Source organism: Gasterosteus aculeatus, chromosome 21 (assembly GCF_964276395.1).
Source record: "Gasterosteus aculeatus chromosome 21, fGasAcu3.hap1.1, whole genome shotgun sequence".
NCBI lineage: Eukaryota > Metazoa > Chordata > Actinopteri > Perciformes > Gasterosteidae > Gasterosteus > Gasterosteus aculeatus.
Window position 1 is genome coordinate 1615057 of NC_135708.1, and position 26083 is coordinate 1641139.

Sequence of the window (26083 nt, forward strand, 5' to 3'; positions counted from 1 at the left end):
AGTCGCTTCACTCCATCTGATGGAAGCTGAAGTGAAGCACGGAGCTCCTTTTCTACACGGACCTGCTGAGGACAGAAGAGAGCTGCTCACTGAGGAAGTTCATGTCTACGAGCACAGTAAGTGCAGCTGTGATTGGTTGAATGACATCATTGATGGTTGTGAAGGTGTGATTGTTTAAAGCTGGGAAACAAGATGGCGCCTGTGTGAGCAGGCAGAGAGAAGCTGCTGTTAGTCTGAATGATGACGCTGTGATGAAGAAGAGGAGCTCAGTCTGATCTGGGGTCTGTGAGGACTGTTACTGATGAGGAGGGGGAGGTAGCAGACGGAGGGGCACTAGGACCCAGCAGGGACCACAGAGCTCACCTGGGCCTTTGTTCCTGAAACACACCTGAGAGACGCTCTGTTTGTCTCACCTGCTGCTTCAGTCCTTTAAGTCCACAAAGCTTCATGTTCATTTCTTCATCTGCTTTAAACACATTTAGTCACTTTTTAGTGTTTGACTGTGTTTGTTTTCTTTAGTCTTCAGTTTTTCTCTCATTGATCAGCAGGTTGTAGTCGACCTTTTACTAACTGATCACATGGTGAAGTGAAGCGTCCCATCAGGAAAAGCTTCCCCATGTTACCATGGTAACCACAGTGTTTCCATCAGGACAGCTACAGGTCACCTTACTGGTCTGTGTTTTACTGACTTCTGGACTCTGAAGAGGAGAAACAGCACAGCTCCATCTGCTGGAAGAAGAGTGGTAACATTCATCTTGAAAAACACGACATTTATAGGATGAGCATTTTAACAGAGTTTAAAAAGGTAAAAGGAAGTTTGTCTTTCTCCAGAAGTCTAAACTTGAACAGACAACACACTGAAACGCAGAAGCATAAACTAGGCTTAAGTGTGCGTGTTTATATTTTAATACTAAGCAGAACTGTCGGGAGGCGGATCAAAGTCAGGGAGGGTGCAGAGGCACATGGAGCAGAACATACAGATGCAAGAGTCTTCTGGTCAGCGAGAGGTTTCATCTTTTTCTTAGGTGGCATTTTTGCCTTCTACTTTTCCTGCTGAAGGAAAGCGGGATCACGTGGGAAGCGGCATGTATGCGCAGACGGCGTGTGCGCATAACAATATGGCGGCCGCCGTTCAGAGTGTTGTTCGTTGCCACACAGCCACCACCGGAATATGTTTTATTTATTCCACTACACACGTTAAAACATCACCGACCTGAGTAAACACAGCATAGAGCAGTTGAAACGTGAATTAATTTACTACTGAGAAGTTTGTATCTTTATTGTTGAAATGGAATCTGCGGTTACTGGCTAGTTGTTGTTGTAGCGGCTAAACTAGCACGTCGCGATACTCAAGGGGATCATGTCTGCGCAGAGTTAATGCGCAAAGGCTTGAAGCGGCGCTTGTCAGGTCCGCTGACAGGTTTCTTTCTGCTAGTTACGGTGATTTTTATGGAAGTCCATTTCCGCCACAAAAAAAGAGTTAGAAAGTCGACATTATGTCTTGAGATGTGCGCATGCGCAGGCTCCTTCGTTGTTTGGTACATTGACTTTATAAACCCTCTTGGCGACTTCTGGTCAAAAGCGACCAGCGACCTTATCTGGTTTTATTGGAGACTTCTGTGGTGTCTGACGTGGCGTGACGTCACTGAAGCAGGAAGCTGGCGGCTCGCAGCAGTCCAGCTGCAGTCAGAGGAGACACACGTCACGTGCAGCCTGAAATCAACGCGCGCATGCGCAAAGCCGCCGCCGATTCTGCAGCGTCTTTCCTCGTTGAGAAATTGCCAATACTGGTTCAATAAAGAGAGAAGAACTTTTCAATCGTTACTAATCACGATAACTACGTAATAAATACCACCCGGAACGTATTTTATCTCCCTAGAAGTTCGATTTATTTCGGACTCGGAAATACGGAAGATAATTTAGACTCCGCTAAAAGTCGGACGTCCCTGTTTGTTATGAGAGAGGAGTGAGCGGGTATCGAACGTACGACGTTTACACTTCGCTAAAGTTGGAAATATATTCACACATTCACACTTCCTGGTTTAATAGCTGCTCAGTGAGACGTTGTTCAACTCTGTGTGACCGTATATATATATATATATATATATATATATATATATATATATATATATATATATATATATATATATATATATATATATATAATAGAAATATTACTAATATAAAATATGTTGTATGGTTTGAGTATAAACAACCTTTTGTTTAGTTTTACAGGACTGATCTTTGCACCACACTTTTGGTTCCCTTCCACCTATACTTACTTATAATATTGATATTATAAAACTATACATATCTCGTGTTGTCATTCTGCATGCTGAGTTTTAGTAGCCTATATAGTGATGTAACATAAATAACGTCCTGATGGACCGCTGCCTCCTGCCAAAGGAAAGCGCTTAAAAGAAACACGACATTTATAGGATGAGAATTTAAAATGATGTCTCTTGACACGTTGTCTCAAGACAACAACACAAAGTGTCCCATGAGAGTTTTAGTGTTGAGGTGAATGAGCTCTGTGTGTTTGTCCTGATGAAGATAATAACGTGTGAGCTCTGCCAGCAGGTTGGTGTGAAGGTGTGAAGGTGTGGACTCTGCTATGAATCAGGCTGAGGACCCAGAGGACGGAGTCCCTCCCTCTGAAGCCCCTCTGTGTGGGGAACATGACAGCCAGACCAAAGCTCAGAGGTGAGAGGACCATCTCCAACTGTCCTCCACTCGTCTCCATGTCCCAACGTCTCTGACTCACTGACTCTGCTTCTACGTGTGTGACCAGGATCCATCAGAGACCAGGACCTGGACCTGGACCCAGCTGTGTGTCCATGAAGAGTAACCAGTCTATGGATCGTCCTATAGAATTCAAAGATGTTGGTCCCTCTGTTGATGCAAGGTGAGGGTCTCAGGCTGATAATGAGGTGTTTCTACCAGACTCTCTGGTGGAGGTTCTGGGTTTCTTGCTCCAGGGCCCTTCAGCAGAGTCCAGTGAGGGAGGGAGAGCTCCATAGAGGACTTAGTGAGACCTGTTGGGACTAAACCAAACTGACTGGTGAAGAAAACAGTGAGCTGAAAGACTGAGCTGTTGATTCTCAGTGGGACCAGCAGGACCAGTAGACCTAAACCACTACAGGGAGTCATGTGGTCCACATCCAGACCTCACGTCATGGACCTTTACCTTGTTTTGGTCTCTGTGAGGACGGACACCATGTGAGCTGATGCTTCATGATTAGATGATGATGTAATCTCAGTGTTTCTTTCAGGTCACATCAGCAGAGAGGAAAGTCTCCTGAACCCAGATGTTTGTCCATGAAGAGTGATCGGTCTAATAATCGTCTGCTTAACTTCAAAGATGGACGCCGTTCTTATGACCCAGAGTAAGTTCTTAAACAGATGAAGAACTGTTTTGATCCTCAGTCATGAATTACATAAATGTTTGTTCAGTGTTTAACGTGTTGTTTCCATGACGATCCATCATGACAGAACTCATTATCTTCATCTAACTGGTCTGTGTGTGTTTAAGTGTGAATCTTTAACCGTAAACATCCTCAGATGTAAACACAATGTGAGCTAGTTCCTCCACATCAGGATCAGCAGAGGTCACATCTGGAGACAGCTGCAGGTTTCTGGAGACAGATGACTGGGACTGAACATGTGATTAGAATAAACTCAGTGCTCTGTGGACCAGCTGACGTGGTCTCTGGACTCCACGCAGAGGTTTGGACAAAGTATCGTCAGTAGACTCTGTGAAAAGGTCCAAAGACTAGTTTCAGAAGATCTAAGGAGACTTCTAGAGGTCAGGGGACGGACTAAAGAGGTTTGGAGTAGTTCCATAGGACTTTGTACCAGATGCAGAGGTCTGCAGACGTTGTTTTTATGACCCACAGTAAGAACTAAAACCAGATGAAACTAATGACTAACTGTCACTCAACTAATAAACTGTCCGTCATCATCGACAGTCTTCAGCATCTGGTTTCCATCATGATCCATCGGGACAGAGGCCAATATCTTTACCTAATGTTGGATTGGTGTTGATGGTCCAAACACCATGTGAGCTGATGGTTCATGTTCCTCCACAGAGAGGACCAGGAGAGCTCAGAGGTTCCCACAGGGCCGTCTGCCCAGCAGCATAAAACACACCTGGACTCCATATTCATGGTGTGTACATGAACTACTACTTTTACATCTCTCAGTTCACCATCATCTCTATACTGCACTTTGTAGACCAGTGGATTGTCCGTCTGTCCAACATGGACCTGGTGGGGGCTTCCATGTTCTAGTTGGTGTCATTCATAGAATGTTCTGTTCCAGCTGCTGGAGGAGAACATCCTCACTTTTGTGAAGAACGAGCTGAAGAAGATCCAAAAGGTTGTGAGTTCAGATTACCCAGAATGCTTAGAGAAGGAGGATGAGGAGGAGCTGGATGAAGAGCAGGGGAGAAGCAGAGAGGCCTTTGTGAAGATCTCAGTGCACTTTCTGAGGAGAATGAAGCAGGAGGAGCTGGCTGAGCGTCTGCAGAGCAGTAAGAGGATTTCTCTACAGACTTACCATGCTGATACATGAGACCTTCACTAATGTCTCCAGAGATGGACAAAATATATTCATAGTCATTCTCTGAGGAAAGGACATGATCTTCTTTGTTGTCTTCATTCAGGACTTCTTATTGCAGTTTGTCAGCGTGAACTCAAATCCAACCTGAAGAAGAAGTTCCAGTGTATGTTTGAGGGGATCGCTAAAGCAGGAAACCCAACCCTTCTGAATGAGATCTACACAGAGCTCTACATCACAGAGGGAGGGACTGCAGAGGTCAATGAAGAACATGAGGTCAGACAGATTGAAACAGCATCCAGGAAACCAGCCAGACCAGAAACAACCATCAGACAAGAAGACCTCCTCAAAGCCTCAGATGGAGGAGAGGAACCAATCAGAACAGTGATGACTAAGGGAGTGGCTGGCATTGGGAAAACAGTCTTAACACAGAAGTTCACTCTGGACTGGGCTGAAGACAAAGACCACCAGGACATACAGTTCACATTTCCATTCACCTTCAGAGAGCTGAATGTGCTGAGAGAGAAGAAGTTCAGCTTGGTGGAACTTGTTCATCACTTCTTCAGTAAAACCAGAGCAGCAGGAATCTGCAGGTTTGAAGAGTTCCAGGTTGTGTTCATCTTTGACGGTCTGGATGAGTGTCGACTTCCTCTGGACTTCCACAACAATGAGATCCTGACTGATGTCACAGAGTCGGCCTCAGTGGATGTGCTCCTCACAAACCTCATCAGGGGGAAGCTGCTTCCCTCTGCTCGCCTCTGGATAACCACACGACCTGCAGCAGCCAATCAGATCCCTCCTGAGTGTGTTGGCATGGTGACAGAGGTCAGAGGGTTCACTGACCCCCAGAAGGAGGAGTACTTCAGGAAGAGGTTCAGAGATGAGGAGCAGGCCAGCAGGATCATCTCTCACATCAAGACCTCACGAAGCCTCCACATCATGTGCCACATCCCAGTCTTCTGCTGGATCACTGCTACAGTTCTGGAGGACGTGTTGAATACCAGAGAGGGAGGAGAGCTGCCCAAGACCCTGACTGAGATGTACATCCACTTCCTGGTGGTTCAGTCCAAAGTGAAGAAGGTCAAGTACGATGGAGGAGCTGAGACGGATCCACACTGGAGTCCAGAGAGCAGGAAGATGATCGAGTCTCTGGGAAAACTGGCCTTTGATCAGCTGCAGAAAGGCAACTTGATCTTCTATGAATCCGACCTGACAGAGTGTGGCATCGATATCAGAGCAGCCTCAGTGTACTCAGGAGTGTTCACTCAGATCTTTAGAGAGGAGAGAGGACTGTACCAGGACAATGTGTTCTGCTTCGTCCATCTGAGTGTTCAGGAGTTCCTGGCTGCTCTTCATGTCCATCTGACCTTCTTCAGCTCTGGTGTCAATCTGCTGTCAGAACAACAAACAACCTCCCTGTGGTCTAAAGTCTTTAGAGTCAAACCTAAACCAAAGCATCTCTACCAGAGTGCTGTTGACAAGGCCTTACAGAGTCCTAATGGACACCTGGACTTGTTCCTCCGCTTCCTCCTGGGTCTTTCCCTAAAGACTAATCAGACTCTCCTACGAGGTCTGCTGACACAGACAGGAAGTCGCTCACAGACCAATCAGAGAACAGTCCAGTACATCAAGAAGAAGATCAGTAAGAATGTGTCTCCAGAGAAAAGCATCAATCTGTTCCACTGTCTGAATGAACTGAATGATGTTTCTCTAGTGGAGGAGATCCAACAGTCCCTTAGATCAGGACGTCTCTCCACAGAGGAACTGTCTCCTGCTCAGTGGTCAGCGCTGGTCTTCATCTTACTGTCATCAGAAGAAGATCTGGAGGTGTTTGACCTGAAGAAATTCTCTGCTTCAGAGGAAGCTCTTCTGAGGCTGCTGCCAGTGGTCAAAGCCTCCAACAAAGTTCTGTAAGTACAGAGAGAGTTAATTCATACATCAGAACTTAAATATGCTGCCATCTTTTATACTTACTGCTTCTTCTTCATCCTTCTCTTCAGACTGAGTGGCTGTAACCTCTCAGAGAGAAGCTGTGACGCTCTGTCCTCAGTCCTCAGCTCCCAGTCCTCTAGTCTGAGAGAGCTGGACCTGAGTAACAACCACCTGCAGGATTCAGGAGTGAAGCTGCTTTCTGCTGGACTGGAGAGTCCACACTGTGAACTGGAGACTCTCAGGTCAGGATTCAATTAAAGTCCACTTGGTGTCTTTATTTACATCCATGGTATATTTCTGACTTTCATAAGATTCTTTCCTTTAGTCCAGACATTATTATTAAGAGACAAACAGTCAGAGAAACAATCTGTTCAAAGCGTCTTGATGGATCATCACAGGAGGAACGTTTGGTGTTTTAAAGGAGTTCAGCTTCACCTGCTTTTGGTGCTTTGCACTGAGAGACGGTTCCCTGGATGATAAGAGTGGACTTGTTGAAGCTACAGGTGACAGTCGGCCACAGACGCTCAGTGAAGAACCAACAGCTGATGGTGGACCTGGAATTAGTATCAACTATATCGTAGAAATGAACAGAACATACCAAAAAACCCTATCCAGATAAATGTTGCCATCCGGATGGAGTGAATGTGATTGTGGTTGGATGAGAAGTGTTGGGAGCGGCTAGGGGGTCGTATTAGGTTACTAGCAAATGAGGAACTAACTTATGGACATTAATAGAATTATTAATAATCACTAAGATACTTCTCAGAATGAATAAATAACGGGGCACCACCCTGAGCTAACAGGGACCAATAACCAATACTATAAATCAAGTCTCATAATTGATATTCACTCCTTGAGAGTGAAGATGTTGGAAGGAGTTAAGTTCGAGCGCTGGCGATGTATGTCAACGGTCACCACCATATAAATGTACAAGTAAACACAGGAAAACGGTTCTTTAAAGTATAACAGGGTTTATTAACTCACAGGAACACCGATCAAGATCACTTATAACTGCAACCAACAATCCCCATAACACTTATTTTAAACCTACTCACTAAACAAGCAATGAAAACCAGAGTGTGTGTGTGTGTGTGTGAGCACAGAGGGGAGTGAGAGAGAGAGAGGGGGGGAGGCGAGGGGGGTGCAGGGAAGGAACGGCGGTGCGGTTGCGCGCAACAACAAAAGTCGACACAAGAACGCATATTGAGAAACGGCTAGTGTAATACGACTACTGGACGCGAGGGGCGAGCGAGAGCGAGATGCAGGAAGTGTTCTACGTATTAAAGCAGGGGGGTCCAAACTTTTTTCACTGAGGGCCACAGACAGAAAAATATGCGAAAGGTTGAGCCGCTCACTAAAGTTAAGGTATATCACCTCTAGTGTATTAACAGTAATACAAATCAATCAATCAAATGTAGGTCAATTATGCTTGATAATTGAATGAACTTACAGAAAAAACTGCATACATCACATCTTTCTACGTATGGGTTTTCATTTATCTATTTTCGAATAAAATCAATCAAATGTAGGTAAATTATGCTTGAAAATTGAATAAACTTAAAGAAAAAAAACCTGCATAAATCACATCTCTCCATTGATGGGTTTTCATTTTTTTTACAAAAAGGGTTGGCAGCTCATCCTCAGATTGCTTCTTCGTCAGGATGGGGACCCCCTTCACAGCCCTGTATAAAGAGGGGAGGCTTTATTTAACCTACTTATGCAAATCATTCATCAGCTAACGTGTTTTAGAAAATGTTATCAACTTTAATTGACTGCATTTATTAAGTAATTGGGCTTTTGAACACATGAATACTGTGTAATATATTTGAACTCGCCTACAATGGGAACAGTGTTGCACTTAATGGGAGCAGTGATGCTGCTCTGGACTGAAGGACGGCTGGCAGGTCACGAGTAAGTTTGCTGGTTGAGATGTGAAGGACATCACAGAGATGGCTGTCGCTCATTTTGGTTCTCAATCTGCTTTTGTTCAGAGTTAACAGAGAAAATGTTTGCTCGCATATGTATGTTGTGCCAAACAGACTGGTCATTCTTTTTGCGTGGCGTCGCATCAGAGGAAACTTGGGCTTTTCCAAGCTCCGGTAGAAGTCGGGTAGGGAGAGGAGCTGCATCTCGATGAGTTCTAATTGCAGACTCTCTTCCACTTCTTCTGCATCCAGCAGGAAGGGAGTTGAGAACAGCTTGATTTCTTTCTCAATGACAGAAACATCTTGGAAGCGCTGATTGAATTGTGTCATAAGAGTTGTGATCACAGAAACATATTTCCCCTTTTTAGCAGAGAGGTCGGACTTTGGATGAGCACGTTTGATTTCGGACAGCGTAGGGAAGTGCGCAAGGTTGAAGTTGCGTAGTTGTGTCTCAAAAAGACGAAGCTTCGCACAGAAAGTTGTGGTACAAGCTGGTCTTTGCCTTGTAGGCTCTTGTTCAGTGAGTTCAGATGACCAGTAAGATCAACTAGAAAGGCAATACGGGAATAAAACCGCTTCAGCACGGAGCCGCGACTAAGCAAGCGCACGTCACAATGATAGAGTACGTCCCCGTATTCAGCATCGACATCAGATAGGAAAGCTTAATTCTCTGTGGTAGAGCCCTCGTGCTCGAATTATGTTGACAGTTTTCACAACTGTGGTCATCACATCGCCAAGCTGGACTGTCTTGGCACAGAGAGCTTCTTGGTGGATGATACAGTGCAATTTTACAGCCTCGCCTCCACTCTCTGGCACCTTGGCGCACACCATAGATGCCATTCCTTTGGGCTCGCCTGTCATAGCGGGAGCCCCGTCCGTTGCAACTCCACACAGCTCGTCCCATTTAGGTTCCATCTTGTCACTTGCACCTGACACGGCTTCAAAAATGTCCTCACCCGTTGTTGTGCCCTTTAGACTCCGAAGATCAAGCAGCTCCTCCGTGATGCAAAAGTTATCGTCAACTCCCCGCAAAGAAATGAACAGTTGTGCGGCGTCTGTTGCATCTTTCATCACATGCAATGGAGTAAAAGTCAAAAGCACAAGCTTTATGTGACACTTGATTCTGTATGTTAGCTGACAAGTCTTCCATTCAACGCACAATTGTGTTTGTGGACATGCTCACGTTGTTGAATTCCTGCATCTTTTCCGGGCACATTATTCCAGCGACTTTAATGAGGCACTGTTTAACCAAGTCACCGTCTGAGAAAGCTTTCCCGCGGCGCGCTATGAGTTGAGCTACCTCATAGCTAGCTATTGTAGCGTTTTCTTGTGTGTTGTTAGCAGGGTAAAAGTACTGTTGTTGAGCCTGCAGGTTAGCTGCCATGTGCTGGACTTTGTCCTCTCGCTCAGCAGCAGTGTAGGACGTGAAGGTCGGATGCTTGGTTTCGTAGTGTCGTCGTACATTGGACTCTTTCATCACTGCAACCGTTTCATTGCAAATCAAACAGACACACTTCTCCTTGACTTCTTTGAAGAAATATTCATTTTCCCAACGTGTTTGAAATGTTCTGCATTCACTTGCTATCTTGGTCCTGGTCAAACTAAGAACTACAATACAGTCAAGGGCAAGTTTCATGTCAGGAATCAGGAAACATTCATTAGCCAAAATATGTCAAACATACAAGGAATTTGTCTTGGCGGTTAGTGCGCGACAGTAGACAGACAAGACAACAGTGCACAGGTAATGAAATAAAGTGGAATGAAATGCTGATGCAATGGGTTAGTAGAATAAGGCTAAGGCTATGGGTTAGTATAAAACAAGGGAATAAAGTTAAAAAAATTTAAATACTAAAAAGTTAAAAAGAAAAATATTAAGCATAAAAGTGCACTAACGAACAAGTAACAGACAAGAGACAAAGTGACAAGTGACAAAGTGATGAATGACAGTTAAAGTGACGTGTGCAGTATGAGGGGGTGTGACCGGTGGAGTGTTATAGTCAGGCAGTGGGGGACCGGGCTCTGTTGATGAGCCCGACTGCCGACGGGAAGAAACTGTTCGTGTGGCGGGAGGTCGTAGTCCTGATGGACCTCAGCCTCCTGCCAGATGGAAGGGGCACAAACAGTTTTTGTCCGGGGTGGGAGGGGTCGGCCGCGATCTTTTTAGCTCGCTTCAGAGACCTGGAAGCGAACAAGTCCTCCAGGGACGGCAGATTGCAGCCGATCACCCTCTCTGCAGAGCGGATGACACGCTGAAGCCTGCCCTTGTCCTTGGCTGTGGCTGCAGCGTACCAGACGGTGATGGAGGAGCAGAGGATGGACTCGATGATGGCCGTGTAGAAGTGGACCATCATCGTCTTTGGCAGGTTGAGTTTCTTCAGCTGCCTCAGGAAGAACAACCTGTGCTGAGCCTTCTTGGTGATGGAGCTGATGTTCAGCTCCCACTTGAGGTCCTGGGTGATGATGGAGCCCAGGAAACGGAAGGAAACAATAGTGACGGGGGAGTCACACAGGGTGATGGGGGAGGGTGTGGCCCTGTTCCGCCAGAAATCCACAACCATCTCCACTGTCTTTAGAGCGTTGAGCTCCAGGTTGTTCTGGCTGCACCACGACACCAGATGGTCAGACTCCCACCTGTAGGCGGACTCGTCCCCACCAGAGATTAGTCCAATGAGGGTGGTGTCATTCACAAACTTCAGGAGCTTGACGGACTGGTGACTGGAGGTGCAGCTGTTGGTGTACAGGGAGAAGAGCAGAGGGGAAAGAACGCAGCCTTGGGGGGAACCGGTGCTGATGGTCCGAGAGGCTGAGACATGTTTCCCCAGCTTCACGTGCTGCTTCCTGTCAGACAGGAAGTCTGTGATCCACTTGCAGGTGGAGTCGGGCATGTGCAGCTGGGAGAGTTTGTCCAGCAGCAGAGACGGGATGATGGTGTTGACAGCAGAGCTGAAGTCCACAAACAGGATCCTGGCGTAGGTTCCTGGGGAGTACAGATGCTGGAGGATGTAGTGGAGGGCCATGTTGACAGCATCGTCCACAGACCTGTTGGCTCTGTAGGCGAACTGCAGGGGGTCCAGGAGGGGGGTGGTGAGGGACTTCAGGTGGGTCAGGACTAGCCGTTCAAAAGACTTCATGACTACAGAGGTCAGGGCGACGGGCCTGTAGTCATTGAGTCCTGTGATCCTGGGCTTCTTGGGAACAGGAATGATGGTGGAGGCCTTGAAGCAGGCTGGTACGTGGCATGTCTCCAGGGAGGTGTTGAAGATGTCAGTGAACACCGGAGACAGCTGGTCAGCACAATGCTTCAGGGAGTGAGGGGAGACGGAGTCCGGACCGGCTGCCTTACGGGGATTTAGTCTTCTAAAGAGCCGGTTAACGTCTCTCTCCAGAATAGAGAGGGTCGTTGCTGGTGGGGGAGGGGAAGGTGATGTAGATGAAGAGGCGTGAGCACCTGATGGGCTGGGGGGAGGGAGGGGAGGGGACTGCAGCAGGTTGGTGGAGCTGTGGGGGATGGGATCAGGACGTCTTTCAAATCTGCAGTAGAACTCATTGAGCTCGTCTGCCAGGCGGAGGTCATTCATGGAGTGGGGGTTTTTTGGCTTGTAGTTGGTGAGGTGTTTGAAGCCTCTCCAGACCGAAGCAGAGTCACTTGCTGAGAACTGTTGTTGGAGTTTCTCAGAGTACAGTCGTTTAGCATGTGTGGGCCACATTCCATTCTATTTTTATAATTTGCTGCGGGCCAACAAAAAATGGATCCTGGGCCGCAGTTGGCCCGCGGGCCGTACTTTGGACACCCCTGTATTAAAGCAACGAGGAAGACGACAGTTGCACTGCTATGGCAACGCCATCTGTTGCTAGGGACTACGCCTTGGACGAAGGAGGGGGGGGATACTTAGATGCGGCGCGAGGAGATTCTGTCCCGCGACCAGCGGAACGTAGATCAGCAACGTGAATCAGGATGGTCGGGTCCATGTGTGTGCAGTTACAGAACCAACGATGTGGCTGGCGATACGAAATGAAACCACAGGCAAACGGATCTCGCGGCGGAGACCCGGGAAAAGAAAAGAAAATAAGGAACTATTCTGACCATGAGACATCATTCAACAGCGTAACACAGTCGGCGCTTTCACTCTCTTACAGCAATCGTATCACAGCATCAGATCAACAGGGGACATTACGACATTTGCAGGTACACATTCAAACATAAATCAAAGGTAGCGGATTCGTTGATCCGGACTCTATCGTACCACGTTATGACTGAACAAATCAAATAAACATCAAGTTCATATCAACACGCTAAATTAGTCTGCCCAGAAAACCAGTGTTACTGTTTGATGGCCGTTGGTCATCAGCTTCCAGCTGACTGAGGACAGTTGAGCTCCGCGTAGGGAAACTCAGTGGATGAAGGCGATTTCGGCCGTGGGGTCCGAACTTCTCGTTGGGAACAGAGGCGGCGGGGGGTCAGAGAGCAGCTGTCTCTCCGGTCCTCTGGAGTCAACAGGAATGAAATCAAAAGGGAAAAGGAAGCGGGACGTAGTGGAGCGCGAGTCTTGAGTTCGTCCAGCGAGATTAAGACTGAAACTTGGGAATTGGAGGGAAAGAAAAGAAACAAAACAACCTTGTGTTGTCTCGATCTGTCACTAACGGGAAGTCAGGCAAAAGAGATCGATCCTTTGACGCAATCTCTTCTTATGAACTTGAGGTCCATAAATAAATGACACTGTCCTCGGCCAATGGGAGCGCTCGGTGTTCTTTCGTACGTCCTCTTTTTATGGCCAAGGGGGTCTGGAGAGCTGCAGGGGTCCTGTTATCAGCCCCTGGCATCAGGCCACGGGGACCCCTATATGTTTGTGTCCTTCCTTTGTCCTCAGTGAAGAAACACGTGGTGAGGTTCATTAGCAGGGTGGAGGCCCAACAGAAGTATGAACATTTAGCATCCAGACACCCGATTGGTTTTCTCCGCCATGCGCCTGCAGATCAGAGCGACGGCGGGTGTGAAAAGTGGTCGGTGGAAGGATCCTTTGTCAGAAGCCACAAGCCGATCTCAGTTGGTATTTAGCGACATGGACCCTCCTCCTCCTCCTCATGCAGATTCCATGTAACGTTACATGAGGACCTTCATGACCATGAGTTTGTTGTTTTCTACCTTTATGGAGAATCTGCCACAACACAGCGACTTGCAAGTAGCGCAGCGCCTTAAATAAAGTCACGTGTGTCTTTATGCGGCTTTAGAAATGAACACAAAGGGATTCTGTATTTGCTCATAAAGGCTGAAAAAACGGCTTATTTGCCCGATGTTTTGATAAGTGACCAAAGCCAGTTCTGTGTTTCCATCATTATAACAGGGGTGCCCCCCCATGAAGTAGTACAACGGGGAGACACTGCAGTCCAGCTGATCAATGGGACAACGTGGACGTCCTCCGACTCGCCTCATTCAGCCTCACTGGAAAATGGCTTCTGCTTTTATGTGTTACGGTTGTGTGATAAAGTGTTTGCTGCCTTCCTGATTCCTCATTTCTTTCATGTTCAGGCATGAAAATCCCTCACCTTTTTTTGGGGGGGGTATGGCAGCAAATCACTGTCAAAATTCCAGAGCGCAAATCAGGTTGATGCGCGTAAATCAAACATCCGCGAGCAAATAAATAAATAAACAAATAAATAAATATCTCTGGTGAGACGGACTTTTGAACGTGAACTTCGTTGCTCGCGAGGAGAATCTCTGCTCGCGCTCGAAGGAGTTTTCTACGCGCTTGCTGTTGTTCTTTCTGACAGTGAGGGGGCGGAGCCAGTCACCATGGTCTCTACACCTGATTGGTTACAAACCCCGTCTTTGGATTGGCTGGAGTGATGCATTCACACAACTATAGAAGCCCATTTCCGCACTGAAGAAAGGGGATAGAAAGTCTAAATTATGAGATAAAACGTTGTGAAAACACAAACGCCACCTTTATGTAACCGTAGTGGAGCGTAGATGACAACCAGCTACAAGCATCATTTACCATCATTACCGGCACATTAGGACCAATGCGTCCAGCTCGCAGACCGGCTGGTGATTTGCCGCCATAGCAGTCAAACGTTTGGCGTCGGGGGGGGGTGGATGGGGGGTGCGTCCGCTCCCGCCGCCCCCCTCGCCATCCACGCCTTAAATCTTCGGCTGCTTATAGAATAACTTATTTCCCCGTTCAGACTGTTCAGCTACTGTAGAGAAAAGGGCGCCGTCTCTCGCTCTTTAATCTCATGAAGTGCTCGGCGAGAACGACAGCTTTGTTTCTCCGACGCGCCCTGAAAGCAGCTTCATATCTCACGCGCTTGAGCGCCGCTCAGCATCTCGCCGTTGTAGACGAGCTTTGGCGTGTTTGGCAAAGCGCCTTGAGCGCCGTGTACAACCAGTATGGATCAACCAATTAACCAATTGATCCATATATATAAGGCGCTCCGGATTATAAGGCACTGTCATTTTGTGAGGAAATGAAAGCCTTTTAAGTGCGCCTTGGAGTGCGGACAATGCGGCATATTGACTTTAATACCACAAGAGGGCGCCCCGTTTGTTGAACAACGACAGGCGGACAAGAGCAGCCGTTTCCAGTGAGAGCCTTATTGTTTTATCAATCTGTCCGTTTAAATTGTTTGTGCTTCATCAATTAATGTTTCACATAACTAATGTGTCGCATCATAAATATTTTTATGTTAATTTCAAACTTTTCAAAATTGAAAATTAAAAACGTTTTATTTATTTACTGTAAATGACCTCTCGCGGCCCACACTTTGGGAATCACTGTCTTAAACTATCTACTCCACAGCATGAGCATTATCATTGTTCATCAGGATTTCAGACTTCATAAAAACATTTTTTCACCAGAAGATGAACCTTATCTATGGAGCCAAAAGATCTAATCTAAGAGACTAAACTAGGGACAAAAATCTGTTTGTTTCCATCACATCATCGGATCCTTGTGGAACCAACACATTTGATACGGAGGGAATTAAAACACAATGTTGGCTCACGATAAATCATCACAGGGTCGTCCTATTAATCCTCTTATTCATGCTGTGTGATGTCATTTTAATATGGTTCATTGAGGAAAATGGGAAAAGCAGAGGTGTAAAAGAGACTGAAACTTGGATTTCTGGCGTTTCAGTGACAATCTGCTTGGAGTTTGATGGTTGCTCATTTAAGGTGTAGATGGTTACTGACATTAAATTAGCAAATAAAGATCATTTTAATCTTTTTCCTTTTTTAGTAGTCTATTCTACACTAGTACTTTTATAAACACTTAACTGGTTTCATATGAAATAGGATTTCATTTTAACACCAATGTTTTTTTTCTTGTTGATTGTTGTCTCTTCAGACTGAGTGACTGTAACCTCTCAGAGAGAAGCTGTGACGCTCTGTCCTCAGTTCTCAGCTCCCAGTCCTCTAGTCTGAGAGAGCTGGATCTGAGTAACAACCACCTGCAGGATTCAGGAGTGAAGCTGCTGTCTGCTGGATTGAAGAGTCCACACTGTGAACTGGAGACTCTCAGGTCAGATTAAGTTAAAGTCTACTTGGTGTCTTTATTTATATCCATGGTACATTTCTGACCTTCATAAGATTCTTTCTGCTTGCATGATTTAAATCAAATATGTATTTTCCAACTATTTCCATAAAATGTGTTTATTTTCAATATAATGTAAATATTTGACATTATAGAGTTAGTGGTAATGTTATCAGGTTGTTGATGTACATTAGTGGGTGTTTCGTTGTGACTGGAAACCAGTCAGTAACCATATTAATGTGACCCCTCTGTACCTGATAGGATCTCAGTACTGCAGTGACCTTCCAGCCCTCACAGCTCCCTCACATCATGTGACATGTGTCTTATTCTGTGTGTCTGCAGGCTGTCAGGCTGTCTGATCACAGGGGAAGGTTGTGCTTCTCTGGTCTCGGCTCTGAGCTCCAACCCCTCCCATCTGAGAGAGCTGGACCTGAGCTACAATCATCCAGGAGACTCAGGAGTGAAGCTGCTGTCTGCTGGACTGGAGGATCCTCACTGGAGACTGGAGACTCTCAGGTATGAAGAGGCTGCAGCCACAGACCATCAGTCTGGTAGAGGAGGTAGAGCTGGAAACCTTTTCTCTGTCCCACTGTCAGCCTGGTTAATGAGACCCTGACACACCAAGCTGACCTCAAACTACCAGAGACTCATCAAACTGTTTGTGTCCCACATGAGACCATCAACACAGACAGAAGTAGTGAGGAACAGTAGCCAGGATGAGCCTGAACAGGGAGGAAGGTGATGAAAACCTTCTTTCTCTGGAGCTTTGTCTTGTCTCCGTGTTATAAGAGAGGACAGTGTCTCCTGACACGTTGACGGCATCATGGTGGGTTGATATGAGTCAACGTGGTCACGCTGCAGGTTTGTGGGCTCTTAACAACTCAAACAACACTTGGATGTTTAGATGCTGGTCCCCTGCCTCCAGTGTGTGTTTGTCCTTTAGTCCAGACATTATTATTATTAAGAGACAAACAGTCAGAGAAACAATCTGTTCAAAGCGTCTTGATGGATCATCACAGGAGGAACGTTTGGTGTTTTAAAGGAGTTCAGCTTCACCTGCTTTTGGTGCTTTGCACTGAGAGACGGTTCCCTGGATGATAAGAGTGGACTTGTTGAAGCTACAGGTGACAGTCGGCCACAGACGCTCAGTGAAGAACCAACAGCTGATGGTGGACCTGGAATTAGTATCAACTATATCGTAGAAATGAACAGAACATACCAAAAAAACCATCCAGATAAATGTTGCCATCCGGGTGGAGTGAATGTGATTGTGGTTGGATGAGAAGTGTTGGGAGCGGCTAGGGGGTCGTATTAGGTTACTAGCAAATGAGGAACTAACTTATGGACATTAATAGAATTATTAATAATCACTAAGATACTTCTCAGAATGAATAAATAACGGGGCACCACCCTGAGCTAACAGGGACCAATAACCAATACTATAAATCAAGTCTCATAATTGATATTCACTCCTTGAGAGTGAAGATGTTGGAAGGAGTTAAGTTCGAGCACTGGCGATGTATGTCAACGGTCACCACCATATAAATGCACAAGTAAACACAGGAAAACGGTTCTTTAAAGTATAACAGGGTTTATTAACTCACAGGAACACCGATCAAGATTACCTATAACTGCAACCAACAATCCCCATAACACTTATTTTAAACCTACTCACTGAACAAACAATCAAAACCAGAGTGTGTGTGTGTGTGTGTGTGTGTGTGTGTGTGTGTGTGTGTGTGTGTGTGTGTGAGCACAGAGGAGGGTGAGAGAGAGAGAGGGGGGAGACGAGGGGGGTGCAGGGAAGGAACGGCGGTGCGGTTGCGCGTAACAACAAGCGGAGTGCCGGTTATCACACTAGGGGGCGAGCGAGAGCAGCGGGGCGGAAGTGAGACCGTTAAATCAAACCACCGAGGAAGACGGGAACGTTAAACAGTGTAATACGACTACTGGACGCGAGGGGCGAGCGAGAGCGAAATGCAGGAAGTGTTCCTCGTATTAAAGCAGGGGGGTCCAAACTTTTTTCACTGAGGGCCACAGACAGAAAAATATGCGAAAGGTTGAGCCGCTCACTAAAGTTAAGGTTTATCACCTCTAGTGTATTAACAGTAATACAAATCAATCAATCAAATGTAGGTCAATTATGCTTGATAATTTATTATACTTACAGAAAAAACTGCATAAATCACATGTCTCCATTAATGGGTTTTCATTTTTTTTACAAAAAGGGTTGGCAGCTCATCCTCAGATTGCTTCTTCGTCAGGATGGGGACCCCCTTCACAGCCCTGTATAAAGAGGGAAGGCTTTATTTAACCTACTTATGCAAATCATTTATCAGCTAACGTGTTTTAGAAAATGTTATCAACTTTAATTGACTGCATTTATTAAGTAATTGGGCTTTTGAACACATGAATACTGTGTAATATATTTGAACTCGCCTACAATGGGAACAGTGTTGCACTTAATGGGAGCAGTGGTGCTGCTCTGGACTGAAGGACGGCTGGCAGGTCACGAGTAAGTTTGCTGGTTGAGATGTGAAGGACATCACAGAGACGGCTGTCGCTCATTTTGGTTCTCAATCTGCTTTTGTTCAGAGTTAACAGAGAAAATGTTTGCTCGCATATGTATGTTGTGCCAAACAGACTGGTCATTCTTTTTGCGTGGCGTCGCATCAGAGGAAACTTGGCCTTTTCCAAGCTCCGGTAGAAGTCGGTTAGGGAGAGGAGCTGCATCTCGATGAGTTCTAATTGCAGACTCTCTTCCACTTCTTCTGCATCCAGCAGGAAGGGAGTTGAGAACAGCTTGATTTCTTTCTCAATGACAGAAACATCTTGGAAGCGCTGATTGAATTGTGTCATAAGAGTTGTGATCACAGAAACATATTTCCCCTTTTTAGCAGAGAGGTCGGCCTTTGTATGAGCACGTTTGATTTCGGACAGCGTAGGGAAGTGCGCAAGGTTGAAGTTGCGTAGTTGTGTCTCAAAAAGACGAAGCTTCGCACAGAAAGTTGTGGTACAAGCTGGTCTTTGCCTTGTAGGCTCTTGTTCAGTGAGTTCAGATGACCAGTAAGATCAACTAGAAAGGCAATAAGGGAATAAAACCGCTTCAGCACGGAGCCGCGACTAAGCGGGAGCCCCGTCCGTTGCAACTCCACACAGCTCGTCCCATTTAAGTTCCATCTTGTCAATTGCACCTGACGCGGCTTCAAAAATGTCCTCACCCGTTGTTGTGCCCTTTAGACTCCGAAGATCAAGCAGCTCCTCCGTGATGCAAAAGTTATCGTCAACTCCCCTCAAAGAAATGAACAGTTGTGCGGCGTCTGTTGCATCTTTCATCACTTGCAATGGAGTAAAAGTCAAAAGCACAAGCTTTATGTGACACTTGATTCTGTATGTTAGCTGACAAGTCTTCCATTCAACGCACAATTGTGTTTGTGGACATGCTCACGTTGTTGAATTCCTGCATCTTTTCCGGGCACATTATTCCAGCGACTTTAATGAGGCACTGTTTAACCAAGTCAGCGTCTGAGAAAGCTTTCCCGCGGCGCGCTATGAGTTGAGCTACCTCATAGCTAGCTATTGTAGCGTTTTCTTGTGTGTTGTTAGCAGGGTAAAAGTACTGTTGTTGAGCCTGCAGGTTAGCTGCCATGTGCTGGACTTTGTCCTCTCGCTCAGCAGCAGTGTAGGACGTGAAGGTCGGATGCTTGGTTTCGTAGTGTCGTCGTACATTGGACTCTTTCATCACTGCAACCGTTTCATTGCAAATCAAACAGACACACTTCTCCTTGACTTCTTTGAAGAAATATTCATTTTCCCACCGTGTTTGAAATGTTCTGCATTCACTTGCTATCTTGCGTTTCTTTGCTTCTGCCATTTTGTCGTCGCTGAAATTATTTTTTTTGTGGAAAAGCTGCATTAGGACTGCAGCTAGTGAGTAGCTCCACCTACTGGTCAAACTAAGAACTACAATACAGTCAAGTGCAAGTTTCATGTGTGGGCCACATTCCATTCTATTTTTATAATTTGCTGGGCCAATAAAAAATGGATCCCGGGCCGCAGTTGGCCCGCGGGCCGTACTTTGAACACCGCTGTATTAAAGCAACGAGGAAGACGACAGTTGCACTGCTATGGCAACGCCATCTGTTGCTAGGGACTACGGCTTGGACGAAGGAGGGGGGGGATACTTAGACGCGGCGCGAGGAGATTCTGTCCCGCGACCAGCGGAACGTAGATCAGCAACGTGAATCAGGATGGTCGGATCCATGTGTGTGCAGTTACAGAACCAACGATGTGGCTGGCGATACGAAATGAAACCACAGGCCAACGGATCTCACGGCGGAGACCCGGGAAAAGAAAAGAAAATAAGGAACTATTCTGACCATGAGACATCATTCAACAGCGTAACACAGTCGGCGCTTTCACTCTCTTACAGCAAACGTATCACAGCATCAGATCAACAGGGGACATTACGACATTTGCAGGTACACATTCAAACATAAATCAAAGGTAGCGGATTCGTTGATCCGGACTCTATCGTACCACTTTATGACTGAACAAATCAAATAAACATCAAGTTCATATCAACGCGCTAAATTAGTCTGCCCAGAAAACCAGTGTTACTGTTTGATGGGCGTTGGTCATCAGCTTCCAGCTGACTGAGGACAGTTGAGCTCCGCGTAGGGAAACTCAGTGGATGAAGGCGATTTCGGCCGTGGGGTCCGAACTTCTCGTTGGGAACAGAGGCGGCGGGGGGGTCAGAGAGCAGCTGTCTCTCCGGTCCTCTGGAGTCAACAGGAATGAAATCAAAAGGGAAAAGGAAGCGGGACGTAGTGGAGCGCGAGTCTTGAGTTCGTCCAGCGAGATTAAGACTGAAACTTGGGAATTGGAGGGAAAGAAAAGAAACAAAACAACCTTGTGTTGTCTCAATCTGTCACTAACGGGAAGTCAGGCGAAAGAGATCGATCCTTTGGCGCAATCTCTTCTTATGAACTTGAGGTCCATAAATAAATGTCACTGTCCTCGGCCAATGGGAGCGCTCGGTGTTCTTTGGTACGTCCTCTTTTTATGGCCAAGGGGGTCTGGAGAGCTGCAGGGGTCCTGTTATCAGCCCCTGGCATCAGGCCACGGGGGACCCCTATATGTTGGTGTTCTTCCTTTGTCCTCAGTGAAGAAACACGTGGTGAGGTTCATTAGCAGGGTGGAGGCCCAACAGAAGTATGAACATTTAGCATCCAGACACCCGATTGGTTTTCTCCGCCATGCGCCTGCAGATCAGAGCGACGGCGGGTGTGAAAAGTGGTCGGTGGAAGGATCCTTTGTCAGAAGCCACAAGCCGATCTCAGTTGGTATTTAGCGACATGGACCCTCCTCCTCCTCCTCATGCAGATTCCATGTAACGTTACATGAGGACCTTCATGACCATGAGTTTGTTGTTTTCTACCTTTATAGAGAATCTGCCACAACACAGCGACTTGCAAGTAGCGCAGCGCCTTAAATAAAGTCACGTGTGTCTTTATGTGGCTTTAGAAATGAACACAAAGGGATTCTGTATTTGCTCATAAAGGCTGAAAAACGGCTTATTTGGCCGATGTTTTGATAAGCGACCGAAGCCAGTTCAGTGTTTCCATCATTATAACAGGGGTGCCCCCCCATGAAGTAGTACAACGGGGAGACACTGCAGTCCACCTGATCAATGGGACAACGTGGACGTCCTCCGACTCGCCTCATTCAGCCTCACTGGAAAATGGCTTCTGCTTTTATGTGTAACAGTTGTGTGATAAAGTGTTTGCTGCCTTCCTGATTCCTCATTTCTTTCATGTTCAGGCATGAAAATCCCTCACCTTTTTTGGGGGGGGGTATGGCAGCAAATCACTGTCAATATTCCAGAGCGCAAATCAGGTTGATGCGTAAATCAAACATCCGCGAGCAAATAAATAAATAAATATCTCTGGTGAGACGGACTTTTGAACGTGACCTTCGTTGCTCGCGAGGAGAATCTCTGCTCGCGCTGGAAGGAGTTTTCTACGCGCTCGCTGTTGTTCTTTCTGACAGTAAGGGGGCGGAGCCAGTCACCATGGTCTCTACACCTGATTGGTTACAAACCCCGTCTTTGGATTGGCTGGAGTGATGCATTCACACGACTATAGAAGCCCATTTCCGCACTGAAGAAAGGGGATAGAAAGTCTAAATTATGAGATAAAACGTTGTGAAAACACAAACGCCACCTTTATGTAACCGTAGTGGAGCGTAGATGACAACCAGCTACAAGCATCATTTACCATCATTACCGGCACATTAAGACCGATGCGTCCAGCTGAAGAGATTCAGTCACTTGAATATCCAGAAGAATATGGAAGAGATTCCACTGACAAGTGCTACAGGCGGAATATGTGGGGGGGCGGTTACAGGCCAGTGACTTTCTATTCAGAATGTTGGTCCCTGGGACAAAACCTACTGAAAACCCCTAGAGGGGAAACATCCGTCTCACCTTTTTCACCCGTGACCCGTTTTCATGCCTGCATGTCACACTTAAATGTTTCAGATCATCAAACAAATGTAAATATTAGACACAGATAACGCAAGTAAACACAAAATGCAGTTTTTATCATTAAGGGGAGAAAAGAATCCAAACCTAAATGGCCCTGTGTGAAAAAGTGATGAAAACATAAATGAAGTGAGGTTCATCACATCTTTGGAAAGCCCAGTTCCATTTCTCCAGCCACAGCCGTTCTCAATCTAGAAATCACTTAAATAGGAGCTGCCTGACAAAGTGAAGTAGACCACAAGATCCTCACAAGCGAGACATCAGGCTGCGATCCAAAGACATTCAGGAACAAATGAGGAACAAAGTCATTGAGATCCATCAGTGTGGAAAAGGTGACAAAGCCATTTGTAAAGTTTTGGGACTCCAGCGAACCACAGGGAGAGACATTGTCCACAAATGGGGACAACATGGAAACATGCACATTGTGTGAATACTAAATGGTCTGTATCTGCTTTATCTTTATGAAACCGTTTAATGTGAATGTTCCTTTGCACACGTCCCATGAAGCTTGATCTGTAGCATGACGTCATTTCTCCCGTTTGAATTCACATCTGGTGAAAGTACAGTGACAGGTCCATTTCTTATTTGTTATCCATTCATCTTCTTCATGAATATATTCCAGCACCTCGTCGCTGTGTGACGCCTGACTGACAGTCTTTGGTCGTCTGTAAGTAGTGGTAGAAGAAGAAGAGGTGCTCCATGTGGACATGAAGGACAAAGCTGTGTGTGAGAGTGATGTAATGTCCATGTCTCCATGCTGCTCTGACCCCCCTCCTCCTTTCAGGGTGGAGCCTGATGGAGTCCGATGGTTGACACCAGGTCTGAGGAAGTGTAAGTGTGCTTTGATTCATGGAGATTCAACCATCTTCACACTGTGACATCACTCATTCACCTCTGTGACGTCATCATCAACGTGTCAGTAGATGAACACGTGATTAATAACTGCAGCTGTATTGTGTCTTGTTCTCTCATCAGATTCCTGTGAACTCACAATCGACACAAACACAGTACACAAACACCTCAAACTGTCTGACAACAACAGGAAGGTGACATGTGTGGAGGAGGATCAGTCATATCCTGATCATCCAGACAGATTTGACATCTGTCATCAGCTGCTGTGTAGAACTGGTCTGACTGGTCGCTGTTACTGGGAGGTCGAGTGGAGAGGATACATTGATGTATCAGTGAGTTACAGAGGAATCAGGAGGAAAGGAAACAGTAGAGACTGTTTGTTTGGATACAATGATCAGTCCTGGAGTCTGATCTGTTCTGATAAAGGTTACTTTGTCCGTCACAATAACACAGTAACACGCATCACCTCCTCCTCCTCCTCCTCCTCCTCCTCCTCTGGTAGAGTAGCAGTGTATGTGGACTGTCCTGCTGGCTCTCTGTCCTTCTACAGAGTCTCCTCTGACACACTGATCCACCTCCACACCTTCAGCACCACATTCACTGAACCTCTTTATCCTGGGTTCAGGTTCTGGTTCTGGTCTCCTGGTTCCTCAGTGTCTCTGTGTCCTCTTCAGGAGGGAGAGTCTCCTCCTGGTGGAGAACCTTCCTCTCTGCTCACCACATAGTTCAGTCTGTACAGCTGATGGTGGTTCATGTGGGTGTAGATGCAGGTGGAGCAGGTGAGGGGTACCTGAGCTGGTCTGGACTCTGGGGGGTCCACAGCTCTCTGGGACTCAGATGGAAGTGTGAAAGAGCTCAGCTTAATGCTGCTGTGCTCCTTCAATCAATAGATGATCATTTAGATATTGGCTCCTAATTAGGCTTTAATCTTAATCTTTATGTCTTTAAGACATTTTATAAGACGCTCTTTCATCTGTCCCTCCATATGAGACAAATGTCTCTGATGATAAATTGTCCTTATCTGTGTGTGTGCTTCATTAGCATTCATGCTAATACAATCAAGGTGTTGCTTTTTCAAGGGTTGTTGGTGTGAAATCTAATTCCACGTAATCAGGTTTGTTGTGAACAAAAAGCTTTTGAAAGCTTCAGCAAACCTCTGAAGAAGGTTTAATGACAGATAATATCAGGTACTTGTGTTTTTATTACCGTTAGTATATAATAGTACAACGTTTAGTGCCTCCATGTGTTACTTTGGCTTCACAGGAATATAATTGTATGTTTGTAATGTGAATAAATGACTTTTCTTGGAAACAACATGTGGTGCAGTGACTGGTCCTGGCCAGCAGGGGGACGTCAGCGATGGGATTAAACCAGTAAACATGATTCATATTCCCAACACGTATCACAGTGTGAATATAATAAAGACCAAATAACACCAACAGAGACGTTCATGTTCATTTCTTTGTGATAATAACTTGTTGATGTCGTACTGAACACAAACAGGAACAAGTGCTTTCACACGACTCTCCCTCTTTTCTCTCTCAACCTTTAACCAAACGTGACGACCTTTGACCTCACAGCGTCTATTTAAGGAAGTTCTCCCAAGCTTCAAATCCACAGGAATCTGAATGTGTCAGTGAATTCTTCATCGCAACATCAAATAAAATAGACTCACAACAATCGTTCAGTTTGTCATGAAATAAATATGAAGCAACATCTCAGTCAGAATGCTGCACATGAACCTCACATGGGGATTTAAACCAAACAGGTAAAGGTGGATTATACTTTAATCCAATAAAAAATAAAACATACACAAAAACATGTAAATATACATTAGATTTACTGACCAAAAGATTAAAAACATAAAAGTTAAAAAAAGAAAATCAAGTTTCAAACAAACCCAAAAGATTATTTAAATAAAGTCCAGATGAATGAAGAAATGTCAGATTTCTAAAAGGTGCTGCCCTTTATTGTGTGATTAATTCAAACAAATGTTGATGTTGATAATGTAGGAGACAGATAACAGGTCTGATGGACCAAACATAATGTGCAGAGGTGTCCTCTCTCCAGTAGTGATGGTGACTCTAGATGAAGACAAGTGGTGGGAAACCAGTCAGAGATCCAGAGGGAGAAACCAGTCCTGTTTGGGGGGTCGTCTCATTGTTGATCCTCTAGTGACCTTGTTGTTGTTTGTTTCATCAACACCTGAAGCTGATGAACAGCCCCTCTGCTGCTCACCGGACCGACAAGAAGCTCATTCTGCTTCTACTTCTTACATCTCTCACTCTCACCAGTAGAGTGGTTACCATGGCGACGGACGCTAGCATCCGCCTGTTGCCAGGGGTGTTTATGAGAACCCCCCGTGACGCATGACCGCCGTGTGTGTGTTTGAACCTGCAGTGCGACCACAAGGTGGAGCTAGAGGACCTTTGTGATGTCATCAGGGTGGAGACAAACAGAAAGATAAGTGTGTGTGTGTCTCAAAGGCTGCGTCCTTGTAGCCTGCAGCCTTCAGCAGTCTTCTGGTCCAACTGGTCTGGTCCTCCAACAACTGCGTAGGCTGAACCGAGCGGCCTCTGAGATGGGACGGTCTGTCCTACGGGGGACTTCCTGCTTGCGTCATCTAAAAGCTGAAAGAATCAACCAACTGTCCTCTTCATTTTGATACCAGGCACAAGTGACGAATGTGCAAGAACTTTAATGGATTTGCTCCACCAACGTTAGAAAACGTTTCACTCAAC

At 45.9% G+C, this 26083-nt stretch overlaps 1 protein-coding gene and 1 long non-coding RNA gene across 2 annotated transcripts in view; one reads left to right on the forward strand and one right to left on the reverse strand.

Annotated features, from left to right (window-relative positions):
* The window catches only part of LOC144390376 (uncharacterized), a 345224-nt gene extending 321276 nt beyond the window's left edge, over positions 1–23948 (reverse strand). Inside the window, exon 1 of the long non-coding RNA XR_013454412.1 lies at positions 23809–23948. This is a non-coding gene — a long non-coding RNA (uncharacterized LOC144390376). The remainder of the gene's footprint in view (positions 1–23808) is intronic.
* Positions 1–24781, forward strand: LOC144390266 (protein NLRC3-like). The gene is made up of 11 exons (XM_078096733.1): positions 1–116; positions 2578–2703; positions 2792–2905; positions 3273–3386; positions 4089–4167; positions 4321–4531; positions 4664–6467; positions 15761–15934; positions 16289–16462; positions 23275–23321; positions 23466–24781. Exons 2-11 carry the CDS (start codon positions 2615–2617, stop codon positions 24065–24067), a joined length of 3408 nt encoding a protein of 1135 aa, XP_077952859.1. The 5' UTR covers positions 1–116; positions 2578–2614; the 3' UTR covers positions 24068–24781.
* Positions 24782–26083: the final 1302 nt, after the last annotated feature.

What these genes read in the sequence shown, in the direction of transcription:
- LOC144390266 (XM_078096733.1), top strand. Translation starts at nt 2,615, where the DNA reads ATGAATCAGGCTGAGGACCCAGAGGACGGAGTCCCTCCCTCTGAAGCC. An exon ending in AGCCAGACCAAAGCTCAGAG is followed by an intron (nt 2,704 to 2,791) that starts GTGAGAGGACCA and finishes GTGTGTGACCAG; the next exon opens with GATCCATCAGAGACCAGGAC. An exon ending in GACACCAGGTCTGAGGAAGT is followed by an intron (nt 23,322 to 23,465) that starts GTAAGTGTGCTT and finishes TTCTCTCATCAG; the next exon opens with ATTCCTGTGAACTCACAATC.